The following is a 13,737-nucleotide window of genomic DNA, read 5'->3' as shown; positions in this document are numbered from 1 at the left end:
GAAAGAAAAACAACTGCTCACTGTGCGGTTGGCTTTTTTTCTCAATTTGCAGAGACTTTTGTTGTGATATTTTACGAAACGCTCACACCTCCCCGTGTCCACTTATTATTGAGCTGATGCTGCTTATGTTTCTGTATGTATTCTTGGACGTCGTTCAAGGGGAACAGTAGGGAGGGAGGAGACTTCTGTCCTAGTTAGTCAAGTCACAACTAGAGTTCAAACACAGGCTTTCCAGGGCAGCTGAGCGAACTATCACCCATAAATAAAGGATAGACTTTACACTGCAAGGCCACAGCCCTGAGCTTTCTTGTGAAAACTTCTGCTCAGGTGCTCCAATAAGAAATTGATTTTTCACGGCAAAACTTTGTGGGACATGCTGTGCAATCTGGTTGATGTGATAAGACACACCTCAGGATGCAAAAAAAAAAAAAAAAAGTACTGGATTTCTCTCATAAAATGTCTCGTCTTTGGTTTTAGGGTCTCGGCTTGGCTTCAACCATCTGATGGAAGTCTTCACGGAGTATGCTTATAATGAGAGCTTCTTTGAAAATGGATCCCGGGACTTCAATGCCACGGAAGAAGGGGGGCGGCACCAGTACAATTATTACGCCATGCTTCTCACGCTGCTCATTTTCATCATTGTCTTTGGCAATGTGCTGGTGTGTATGGCCGTCTCTAGGGAGAAAGCCCTGCAGACCACCACCAACTACCTGATAGTCAGCCTGGCTGTGGCTGATCTACTAGTTGCCACACTTGTAATGCCATGGGTGGTTTACCTGGAGGTAGGTTTCAGCGTGATCAGAGCCTTTTCGTTGGGAATGCCAAAATGATTTCAACCATTAACCATTAGTTGTTTATAATAATTCAAGGATAGATTATTACATTATTCTGAACTGAATAGATTGTAATTTCTTTCGCCATCTTCTTCATAACTCGAGTCAATGTGGGCAAGAATTAACTAAGAAGAGCTGCAGGCGCGTGTCTTAAACCTCATTCTAGCCAATCAATTTGCAGTAGCCACAAGCACATGTCTAATTCTAGAAGTCTGATCCTAGCCACGGGTTAGTAGTTATTTTCAACCAAGAAAAGCCTCTCTTGTGTATGTCATTGAGCCATGCATATTATCAAAGCTATCAGATTGCAAGCAAAATCCATAGGTTGAATTGTACATTCAGATCATAATCTTGACTCGTGTTCTTCTGAGATTAATGTATGCGGGATGATTGTGTGATTTTGAATTGAACTCTGAACAGTGACACTTCATATGCGGCACATCCAATTTACAGCATTATTAGAAATCCCTGTATAAAATTAGCCTTTTGATATCTTGCGATGTGTTGTTTATCTCCTAAAGGGCAGCACTGAGTAACTGCATGCTCAGTCAATAAATGAAGGTCATAATTTATTTAGTTTAAATCATTTATATGCGTGAACAGAACATTAAGGAGCGCTAGTGTAAGATGGTTGAAATGGAGTCTGATTGTTGGCTAAGTAAAAATTGCTGTTGGTGCATTGCTATATGAAAGTCCTCAATATTATTATTAGGACAGATGAGATCATCATTCCAAAAGATGTTTTTCATAAATAACTTTTTTAAATATCTTCAGAACATGATGAAAATGCTTCATGAAAGCAAGAAATGACCAATTGAATGGAAGGTTGGGCCAAGTGCAATTTATGAAATGTCCTGCTTTAATATACGCCCCACTTTATGCTGAATTGGAATTTGAATAGTAATGGCGGAAGGAATTTACTGATTTGCAATTCAACACAATCAGACAACAGAGGATTTTCATTAAACAATTAAACTGATTAGGCATAGTGCCTCAAGCCGCATTTCCACTGCACACGACATTCGCATCCGATTGTCGCATTTCGCCCCCTAGCGGCAGTCGCATGGAACTTTGAAATTGGTAGTGAAGCAACCATTACCCTCGGCTTATTCCAACCCAACAACCACCATGGTAAACTGAACCATTTTAATGAATGTAACGTTAATGCATGTATGAATATATATATATACAAAGCAAATGACTCTCAATACATCTGAAATAAAAACAAACTAGTAGATTTTATAGAGCTTCAACGTAAAAATGTATTTAATAATCATAAAATATCTTTTTTGTTTTACATAATTATTTTAAAGAAATAGTGTTTATATAATAACGTTAAAGTGTTAAAATATTGGTAATTCTAACTTCGTGCTCATTTTTTGACTAGAATACATCATATCCGGTCGGCCGGTCGCATACGGTCTAGCCGCAGAAGTTCAAATATTTCAACGCATCCAAAGCTCAAATCGGATCCGAAATTTCCGCTTTCGCATATGATTGGAACTCTACGCAGCCCCCGTACTACTTTCCATTGGAAATGAATGACTTCCGGTCCAACGGCTGTCGTTTGTCGTGTGCAGTGGAAAGGCGGCTTTAGGCCATGTCCACACTAATATGTTTTCGTTTGAAAACTTGTCCACACTGAGACGGCATTTTAAGTCAACGAAAACATAGCTTTTGGAAAAAGCTCTCCAAAGCAGATAAATTTGAAAACGCCGTCTTCGCGTGGTAGTGTGGACTGTGAAAACGGAGGCTTTTGAATACGATGACGCATTTTTAGTCATGTGATGCAGTCATATGACCAATTCAGCCAAGACACGTCTCCCAGTCTACATTCTCGCTTGCTTTTGCCACTTTATAATCCTGTGTTACTCGCAGCAACAACTCCACCACACTGTCGGTCCATTTAAAAAACTCAGTGCCTTTCCTCGACATTGCCTCAAAGTTTCAAAGAGCCGGAAAGTAAATAAACGCCTAGCGGGAATGACACAGGTCGAAGCTTTACTCATGCGCAGTAGGGGGATGTAAGCGTTTTCATACGTTTCAGTGTGGATGAGCAACTTTTAGAAAACTTTGAAAATTATAGTGTGGACGCGGAGTGTTTTTAGACGAAAACTCTGTTTTCAAATATATCTAGATTAGTGTAGACGTAGCCTTAATGTCCAAAATTTTAATCTACTGATTATATAAACAATCACATTAATACTGAGCAACTTACAATTAACAACAAAATTGCAGGTTATTTTGTCTATTTTTCCTCCAAAAAGTTGTTTTTTAAAACAAAGCTTAAAAAAAGCTGAATCAACTGTTGTGAATATCATTTAAGGGTTATTTCACCCAAAAATGAAAATTCTGTCATTAATTACTCATGTCGTTCTACACCGCTAAGACCTTTGTTCATCTTTGGAACACAAATTAAGATATTTTTGATAAAATCCGATAGCTCAGTGTGGCCTCCATTAACAACAAGATAATTTTAGATGCCCAGAAAGCTACTAAAGACATATTTAAAACAGTTCATGTGACTACATTGGTTCAACCTTAATGTTATGAAGCGACAAGAATACTGTTTGTGCACCAAAAAAACAAAATAACGACTTTATTCAACAATATTTAGTGATGGGCGATTTCAAAACACTGATTCATGAAGCTTTACAAATCTTTTGTTTCGAATCAGTGGTTCGGAGCACGTATCAAACTGCCAAAGTCATGTGATTTCAGTAAACGAGGCTTCGTTACATAATAAGTGTTTCGAAATTTCAATGGTTCATCACTGGGGGGCGTGACTTTGGCAGTTTGATACACTCTCCGAACCACTGATTTGAAACAAAAGATTCATAAAGCTTCGAAGCTTCATGAAGCAGTGTTTTGAAATCGCCCATAACTAGATATTGTTAAATAAAGTCATTACTTTGTTTTTTTGGTGCAGAAAAAGTATTTTTGTCGTTTCATGACATTAAGGTTGAACCACTGTAGCCACATGAATTGTTTTAAATATGTCTTTAGTAGCTTTCTGGGTGTCTGAAAGTGTAAATTATCTTGCTGGCTATGGAGGCCACACTGAGCCATTGGATTTTATCAAAAAGATCTTCATCTGTGTTCCGAAGATGAATGAAGGTCTTACAGGTGTGGAACGACAAGAGGGTGAGCAATTAATGACAGCATTTTCATTTTTGGGTGAACTAACCCTTTAATGGTGCTTCAGTCCTGAAAGAATCAGTGGTGTTTAATCAATCGTTTTAATTGATTCAATGACTGACTGATAAAAACAGTAATTTGTCATCACCTACTGGCATAATGAGGTAATTGGCAGACATTCTAAAAGAAAAATGTACATCTGACATTTTGTAAATCATTTCCATCCATCCATTCTCAAACCACTTGTCCTTTGTTGGGTCACAGGGATACTGTATGCTGAATACTTTATACTCTATTTAAATCTTTTCTCCTTAAATTCTGGAATTAAATTGGAATTGAAATGCATTCTCAGTTCATTTCTAAATGCCACACAACTCTTTCTGTGCACAGCCCTCTATTAGTGCAAGGACATGTTTTGATCTCTAGCGATGCCTGAGAATGATAGCGGTGAGGCTCATTTCATCTGAGTTTAGAGATATGGTGATGAACTGATTCCGGCAACTCACAGCAGCTTTCATTAGAAGTGTCAAATAATTCTTTAATCAATGACAGCGATGCAAACTCCAGAGGCAGGGACCTAAGACCATCAAGCGCTTTCCGAGTCCCTCGGCTTGCCTGAGGACACACATTAATCAGAGGAGACTCTGCCAGCCAACTCAGTAGAAGCAAACTAGATGAGGCTGACCTGTACTATATTGCTTCTCTCTGCCAGTTTTATCGAGTAAACCAGAGAAAATGCTAATATTTTATTGCTTTAAACATTATAGTGGCTGAAGCTATTGCAAATCGACTTTCAGATGAGAAAAGCAAGTGCTTGTGGTGTTACCATGGATATTTATAATATAAAGATATTAGTAATATGCAGTGCGTGGCAAGTAACTAACTATTGTACATTTACAGGTAAACAGTGTGGGTTTGCAATGCATTCAGATAAATAAGCAGAGCATCTAGTCATCCATGTCTGTCCTCCTAGGTGGTGGGAGAGTGGCGGTTCAGCACAATCCATTGTGACATCTTTGTCACCCTGGACGTGATGATGTGTACAGCAAGCATACTCAATCTATGTGCCATCAGTATCGACAGGTAAGTGCACTGCCATTACAAGAGTCGTCTAATGCTAACCAAGACATAATTTGGTTGCTCAGCTCAAAACTCAGCTTTTACACACCTGATTTGGTGCTGTTATAGACAGACAATGACTTCATTGTACACTGTCATTTACATGAGCTCAGAATAGTAAGGAATACTTGTTAGATCAATAGTGGTTCATACTGAACATCTCTATTTATACAGTAAGTAATCAGATACTAGAAAGAAAGAATAGAAGGGATTACAGAGGTCAGGGGAAGCACAAATATGTAGTGTTATACAGTAAAGATCACATGATTAAAGATATATTAGGAAAATCATGTCAAGAGACAAGTTTTATAAGCCGTTTAAAACAACAGTGAATCCATTTTTGTCTGGTATCTCCCACAGGTACACAGCTGTAGCCATGCCTATGTTGTACAACACACGCTACAGCTCCAAGAGGAGGGTCACAGTCATGATTTCTGTCGTCTGGATTCTGTCTTTTGCTATATCATGTCCACTGCTGTTTGGACTCAATAATACTGGTAAATATGGGGAAAAATATTCACTTTATACTTCTCTTTGCTGGGAGTCCAACACCATTCAAAAGTTTATTTTTTTTGAAAGAAATGAATACTTTTATTCTGTAAGGATGCATTCATTCATTTCATTGATCCTTATACGACCTTCTGTGGTCATAGAGCTGGAGCTTATCCCAGTTTCTTAGGCCAGAGGCAGGGGAAAGTACCCTGGACAGATGGACAGTCCATCACAGGGCTCTCTCACACACACAATCACACATAGGCAATTTTGACTCTCCAGTTCACCTAACCTGCATGTGGGGGAAACCGGAGTACCCGGAGGAAACCCACGCTGACATGGGGGGAACATGCAAACTCCACACAGAAAGGCTCAAAAGGTACCTTCTTGCTGAGAGGCAACAGCACTACCCACTGAGCCACCAAATGATGCATTAATAATAATAATAATAATAATGACATTTTTATAATATAATGCTGTTCTTTTGAACTTTCTATTCATCAAAGAATCCTGAAAAATTGTATCACTGTTTCCACAAAAATATTAAGCAGCACAACCACTGATCTATATAGATTATCTACATATATATTATACAAATCAGTGAGAACAACTGTTTTCACCATTGATAATAATTATACTGAAGACTAAAGCTTTGACATTACAGCAATAAATTACATTTAAAATTAAATTGTAAATTAAATACATTTAAAATGTACTAGTATTTCACAACATTACTGTTTATACTGTATTTTTGATCCAATAAATGCAGCCTTGGTGAGCATAAGAGAACATTAAAATAATCTTAATCTCCCCAAACATTTAAATGGTAGTGTAATCCAATTAATCATAATATACTGTAATTAATTTCATGCATCTTCTGAGAAATGCCTTCAAATGAAGATAAAGACATTAAAATTATTGTGGCAGATGAATATATAACTGAATAGACATTGTAAAAAGAAGAAGCCAATACACTGTTTTATATCTGTAAGATTTCTTCTGCCGTACTGTGCGCTACTGTCCACTTTGCAGCATTTTATATACAGTATTCTACGTGTGAATTAATAAATAAAGGAATAATGAATTAATAAAATTATTTATTTAGGAATAGTGAATTAATAAAGGAATATGCTAAACTCTGTGTGAGTGGATCCCCTTGTATTATTAAAATATATAAATGTATATAATTTTATAATAATATAATTATTATAGTACAATGTAACAGCTTGCACTTGCGAGCTGAATTTAGAGAGTATTAGTGTCATTATCTTGCATGTACACTGGTGTTAGGGGCAGCTAAAATAAGTTAGGTCACCACTTCATTTGAAAGTTATATTAGAGGAAGTAATATAATCAGCACTCTTCTGCTTGACTGCTCGTAGTTGGAGGATGGGGGTCGGGTACTCGGGGGCATGAACAAATCACACTGCAAGATACTGGGAAGTTGGGCGTTATGTCCACCAAATCAAAGTCATTAAACAGGACATGATATCATAGAGATAACTCCTACAGAGCGGCAAGCTATCATTTTATATATATTATATATATTTTTTATATATATATATATATATATATATATATATATATATATATATATATATATATACACACATACATAATGTGTTAAAACAAATGTACTGATCATTTGAAAAACAATTTGAGAGCAATGATGGATATATAGATAAAACTAAATAATGTAACGATGTTGGCATCTTTGTAACTAGCTAATTTTCATTGTATTTTCTGTTACAGTAACCCATGATGATGCTCTGTGTGTGATCGCAAACCCTGCCTTTGTAGTGTACTCCTCCATCGTATCCTTCTACGTTCCTTTCATAATAACACTGCTAGTATATGTGCAGATCTACGTGGTACTGCAAAAGAGACGGAAACGTGTCAACACTAAACGCACATGCCCTGTTACAGACACGGATATGAGCACGACTTTAAAGGTGAGAACAGCTGTTTGATGACGAGTTATGAAAGTTTCTACTTACTTGGCACTCCAGTATAGATTAGTGAATTGGGATTTTGAAAAAACTGCCGTGTCAATGAATTTCATAGTAATTCATCAGCATTGTAATTCCCATTAGCAGTGTATCACTAATGAGCAGTTGGATAGTAATGAATAGTAGTACAAATGTGCATCTGTGATCATAGCATGTCTAGAATGACCTTTTCCTTTTTTTGCTTGTATTGATTCTCCCAACATACAGCAAATCAATGCAGGAAATGGTCGCCGCTTCATATCAATGTTATTATACTGTAATACATCGTTAGTCTTTTCGTTGTTTTACACAGAGCAGTGACAACCAGGCTTCTCCATTGAGCACATACCGCAGCAGAATAAATTCAATATAGTATTATTCAAAGAAACCGATAGCTTATCTACCCATCCTAAGCTTCTTCAAGGGCATCAGTGCATTATTGAGGGGAATTTGTGTTTAGGGAGTTCTCATACTGTGTCCCGACGGCATAAGTAAACATCGCATCTCCTATCAGTGGATTGTCACTGCTGTGTCTCCTCCAAAGCATTCTGATGTGTAAACCGGCTTTAGATCAACATCATGTTTTTTTCCGCAATGCTTACATTTTGAAGTGCAAAACTCATCCTTATCCTTCTATATAGCAAGTGTCTGTTTTTCTTTTAAATACTGAACTTTTGGATTTAGATCTGAAATGATCTTTATATTATCTGCATCCAAAACGTATGTTTTGTGTACTGAGAAAGCAAAGCTTTAGCAATCCTGCCGAGCAGGTAATTTAAAATGTTAAAGGATTAGGAAACTTTTCCTAGAGCATTACCTATAAACATGATCTATAAGCTGGCATTTGCAAAAAAAATATCACTGTAACCGAATGTAACTGCCAACCTTGCAGTTGTATGTTCCTCCGATTTTTATAATTGCAAATAAATGTAAACTGAACCTGGGACGGAACAACTAATTCCTTTCTGGTCTAAATCTGTCAAAACAGTCTGGTGTTTCTCCCATGTGTGTTTCAGAAATGCACTCACCCTGATGATGTGAAACTGTGCACTGTGATCGTCAAGTCCAGTGGGAATTTTCCTGTGAACAACAAAAATGTGGTACAGCCAATTTTATTCTTGCTTTCAAAATATCAATCTCACAGGATTTTTGAGCTGCTGTTTGTGTATCCACCATGAGTATTGAGGACAGATGACATTTGAGAAATGACAATGTGTCAGCAAATATTAAATGTTAATCTCTGCAGCCACAGTTTGCTTTATATGAAGTTATATTGACTGAAACATTAAACAAGGTGTTCTGAAATTAACGGTTTGATAGAGTAAACCGTTAGTAGTGGATTCTTGCTTTTTATATCAAGGCTCTTGTGTGCACTTCAGCTATGCACTTAGACAAAATTACTTATTTTTTTACCTCTTTTTTTGTTAGATCTTCATAAAGGAGGTGGTAAACAATGGGGACGACATTCAAATGGATGAGATCACAAACTTAAACCCTCCGAGACAGAGGAAGCAGGATCAGTCTGGTGCAGGTCAACAACACAGCAGGCTGGTTAACTCTAATGTAAGAGAGACTGACATATCACCCCGGTCGCCTGAAGCAGGTGTCAAACCTGAAAGAAATGGCAACACCAGCAATATCACAAAAGGGGCCAAAGCATTTGAGATCCAGGTCTCCCCCACTGGCAAAACACAGACATCAGTCAAAACTCTTAACAAACGCAAAATCTCCCAGCAGAAGGAGAAGAAGGCCACTCAGATGTTAGCTATTGTCCTTGGTAAGTGTGTGATGTTATTTGATGTTAAAATACTTTAAAGGGGAGCTATTATGTCCCTTTTTACAAGATGTAATACAAGTCTCAGGTGTCCCCAGAATGTGTCTGTAGAGTTTCAGCTCGAAATAAAATACCCCACAGATCATTTATTATAACATGTTGTAAATAGCAATTTTTGAGTTGAAGCAAAATATTCAGATTTTGTGCATGTGTCTTTAAATGCAAATGAGCTGCTGCTCCCCACCCCCTATTAAGAAAATGCCTTTACAGCTTGTGCCTCGGATACTCTGCCAAAACTAACAAAACATCTGTTTGGTTTTGATTATCATCTCTATCACGGTCACGGTCTCGTGACATTGCAGTTCTTCATCATCATGAAAGTTTATTATTTGTATGCGTTTTAAAGCCATATCAGTTTAAACTTCTGATATATGGTTTTCTGAGAGCACACATCTAAAGCACGCACACAGAAAGCTGGATTTCAGATGTCAGAGTTCTCCTTTACGTGTTAATATTGTGCTGAAACTGTCAAAAACACACAAGGTTATGTCAAAAACACAAAGTTCACAAACATTGTCGGTTATGTCTGTGAACGTAAACAGCAGGGAAAGAAATCGCATGTGTATATTCGATCTGTGTATTAAAGTGACAGCAGCATAATATCTAGTACCTACTGCTGCCTGTATATGCTTTTAATATGAATCAAACAACAAAAGAAAAACAGAAAATTACTTACTGCCTTGATTGAATAACTTTAGTAGCTTTGATAAGAATACATTTCTTACTTGAATGCTGCTGTTAAATTTTCTGGACTAGGAGATAAACATGGATGACTGTGTACAGCTCACTCAGGGGAGGAGCTAAGCTAATAGGACAGATTCCGTCACCATTTGTGGGTGGGGTCTGTTTCAATGTAACATCACATTGGAGTACTTTCCTGAACGGCTCATTTTGAGACACTCGCTGCATCCGAAATTACATACTATCTGAGTAGATACTACATTTGAATTTACTTTAAGACCATTAAAAAAGTATGAACATGGGTAGTATGAATGAAATTGATATGTACTACATCCACCATGTTGTTACTGTCACATGACCTACCAGCTTCAGTTGCATTGCTTCACTTCCATTCATAAATCCCCTTCTGTACCCTCACGGGACAGTAAAGTGTCCATCGAATGTGAATTTCAGAATCTCTCTGGAAGTAGCAGGTCATATGGGGACTTTACACCAACTGTTTTTCGAATACTATGTATTCGGACATACTATTTTGCCGTACTGTTTTTCGCATACTATATAGTAGGGAAGTATTCATTTTCAGACGCAGTGACTGTTTCCGATTTAAGGGAAAAATAACAAATGGAGAGGATAGATTTTTACCACAATACACACACTGTGGACACATAATTATGTTCAAAAACAATATAAAAGTGAATCTTGCATAATAGGTCCCCTTTAAAACATTTGTTGGTTGATTTGCTTGTAAAGTGTTAACAATGTGGCTCCATGGCACTTTGAAAACATTGCTGTTTATTTGATCATCACCAAAGGCTTTAGATATAGAAAGAAGGTACACTTATATTACTTACGAATGAGAGAAAGTGCAACTCGCAATATGGCGGAAGTCCCAACTTCTAAATAAAATAACAAATCGTGATTGGTAAAGTCATTGTGTCACTGCAGCTGGCATTAGAAGCTCTGGTTGCTATAAAACGTTGCTGAGACGCACGCTTAGGACTGCACAGCTTTTTAAATGCTATGCGAGCATAAGAAACAATTTATGAGAAAGATATTGTCAGATTTCAATGGTTATTTCAAATATGAAATTTAATCGTTAGTTTGGTGTACAGCTTTGGAGAATTTGATGTTTCCCCATTCAAAGAGAGGGTGCTGTACTTGAATGACTGAAATAGCTGCCCGAGAGGTGTTTCAAAGATGCCGCAAAGTGAAACGACTTGCCTTAAAGAGACTTTGTCATCACGACCAGCCTAACAACAGCAACATTGGCTCAGCCAATAGTGTGACCCTGGGGGTGGTAATATCTGATTGTCTAACCAATAGCAGACAGACGAAGAGTTCTGTTTTAATTTTTGCAGTTTTGTTGGTCATGCAAAAATAATGGAGCAAAAACTGCACACGTCAGTGTTAACAATACTGTTTGTTTTATTGTATGTTCAGTACAAAATGGCATTTCATCTTCCATTTTAGTGAGCTACACAATATTACATGAAATTAAAAACATGCCTCTGCAAAACCCCTGAATGAAAGAGTTTATATATGTTTTCAACTCTAAGGCACAGTTTCTCAATATTGCCCACCCAAATATTTTCTTTAACATCTTTGTCTGCTTATTTTCAGGTGTATTTATCATCTGCTGGCTGCCGTTCTTCATCACACACATTGTGAACACTTACTGGCAAGTTCCTCCTGAACTCTACACTGCCTTTACATGGTTGGGCTACGTGAACAGTGCAGTAAATCCCATCATATACACTACTTTCAACATTGAGTTTCGCAAAGCTTTCATTAAGATTCTACACTGTTGAGAGAGAACTCACTTCAATGGAGCAGAAGGGATGGAAATAATACCTCATCTACAGTGGACACACTGTACAACTTTATTTAAAGAATCAAAATCAAATCCCATGTGGACTATGGCCTGGGGACTACATGTCTTGCATTTCACTGAGATTAAACTAAAGGAATGTATATAAATTGTCTGTATTATAAAAAATGATTTTGTTCCAAGATCATATCGCCCATAAAAGAAAAGAAAAATGCATATAAAAACCCTGGGGTAGATGGGGCTTTTTAAGCAGTTATCTTCAGCACAGACAAAAATGCTTGTTTGGAATACTAATTCAAGCAATGCCTTTGCTTATCTGTTTGTCAGTATTATTTTTGATTACTTTGCTCAAAACCTAAATGCATCTACAGTAGGTGGAAATTCTAAAGCATGGTAGTACATGCAGTACTGTGATACAAACAGATGCTTTGTAGTAACCAATAGGCCATGCATTGCATGGAGGTGGTATTTTTTTTTTCTGTTGAAAAGCTTATTTATGTCAGTCATGTCTGCAATGTTATGTCCCACATTTATAATGTGTTTGTTAGATGTTCTCTCAGCAACTAACAGCAGGCAGAAACCGTAATACATTCAAACTGTAATTTCTGTACAAATATCAAAGCATTTGTGCCACGCCTACAGCAAAGTGGATTTAACATTTTAAAAAAGGAGAGAGAATAAATATAATTTCAGTAAAATGCTGAGATTTTTCAAACAAAATAACCTTGACCGTTGTTTGTCAACCTTCCTGATGGAAGCATTAACCATTTCAGTTCCTTTTTGGCCTTGTGGAAGTGAAGATAATACTGACAGAGTGAAATGGGAGAATAAGGATGAAATGCATGCAGTCCCTGGGGATTGGTTTGTGTGTACAGAGGACGAGAGCATCAGCCAAAAGTGTCAGCAAAATGAGTGTAAATTTAATTTAAGGTTCCTTTTTACTATTTATTATGTTTATATACATAGCTTTTCATGCTTTATATGACACACCTTGAATGTGATGGGCCTGCCATTGCAATGTAATGCATGTTCTCATGAGATGTATGTCGCACAATGATATAGGCTTATGAATAAAGTAATTGTGCACTGCCGGATTACTGTATCATGACAGATGTTTTAGTGATATAAAGCTACAATATCTGCTATCTATGGTGGCCAAGAGAGCTCATCGCGCTGCAACTGAAGAAAATATGCAAATAGAAAAAACACCAGCAAATCAAGAAAACATCTTCATTGGTTTGACAACACGTGCTGCAAATACTCACAATGCAACCAAATACAGAAACACGCTGCAAATACTCACAACACAACCAAATACAGAAACGCACAGCAAATGCTCACAATGCAACCACATACAGAAATGTGCTGCAAATAGCACAAAACTCAATGCACTGCAACTGAGGAAAACACATGCAAATGAGAAAACATCTTCATCAGTTTGACAACACGTGCTGCAAATACAATGCAACAAAATACAGAAACAAGCTGTAAATATCACAAACCACAATGGAAAGGTTTCAAAGGAACCCCAACAAGTGGCCAACCTGGCTGGGATTGTTCAATGTCTACTCATCAGTGGTGTTGTCGATGGCCTGAAAGGTGAGTTTTTTTGTTTATTTTAACATCCTTATCGTATGTGAGTTGTGAGTATTTGCAGCGCGTTTCTGTATTTGGTTGCGTTGTGAGTATTTTGAGACGTGTTTTCTGTATTTCGTTGTGTTGAGAGTATTTGCAGAGCGTCTCTGTATTTGGTAGCGTTGAGAGTATTTGCAGAGCGTTTCTGTATTTGGTAGCGTTGAGAGTATTTGCAGAGCGTTTATGTAT

The 13,737-nt window shown here is 37.3% G+C and overlaps 1 protein-coding gene across 2 annotated transcripts; it reads left to right on the top strand.

Moving 5' to 3' along the window:
* The first annotated feature begins 503 nt into the window (after positions 1-503).
* On the top strand, positions 504-11,893 carry drd2a (dopamine receptor D2a). 2 transcript variants are annotated; one of them, XM_067365331.1, is made up of 8 exons: positions 504-782; positions 4,945-5,054; positions 5,451-5,587; positions 7,335-7,534; positions 8,031-8,033; positions 8,587-8,670; positions 9,011-9,347; positions 11,706-11,893. In XM_067365331.1, the coding sequence occupies exons 1-8, from the start codon at positions 504-506 to the stop codon at positions 11,891-11,893; spliced, it is 1,338 nt and encodes a 445-aa protein (XP_067221432.1). The 2 variants fall into 2 exon arrangements, with proteins under 2 accessions (XP_067221432.1, XP_067221434.1); XM_067365333.1 differs by lacking the exons at positions 8,031-8,033; positions 8,587-8,670.
* The last annotated feature ends 1,844 nt before the right edge of the window (positions 11,894-13,737 follow it).

This window comes from Chanodichthys erythropterus, chromosome 17, assembly GCF_024489055.1.
Source record: "Chanodichthys erythropterus isolate Z2021 chromosome 17, ASM2448905v1, whole genome shotgun sequence".
NCBI lineage: Eukaryota > Metazoa > Chordata > Actinopteri > Cypriniformes > Xenocyprididae > Chanodichthys > Chanodichthys erythropterus.
The sequence above is the reverse complement of the archived record's forward strand: the minus strand, read 5'-3'. Positions and strand labels throughout refer to the sequence as shown.

Coding starts and splice junctions, on each gene's coding strand:
- drd2a (XM_067365331.1), top strand. CDS start 504: ATGGAAGTCTTCACGGAGTATGCTTATAATGAGAGCTTCTTTGAAAAT. Junction 8,671..9,010: donor CTGTGAACAACAAAAATGTG/GTACAGCCAATT, acceptor ATCTTCATAAAG/GAGGTGGTAAACAATGGGGA. Junction 9,348..11,705: donor GATGTTAGCTATTGTCCTTG/GTAAGTGTGTGA, acceptor GCTTATTTTCAG/GTGTATTTATCATCTGCTGG.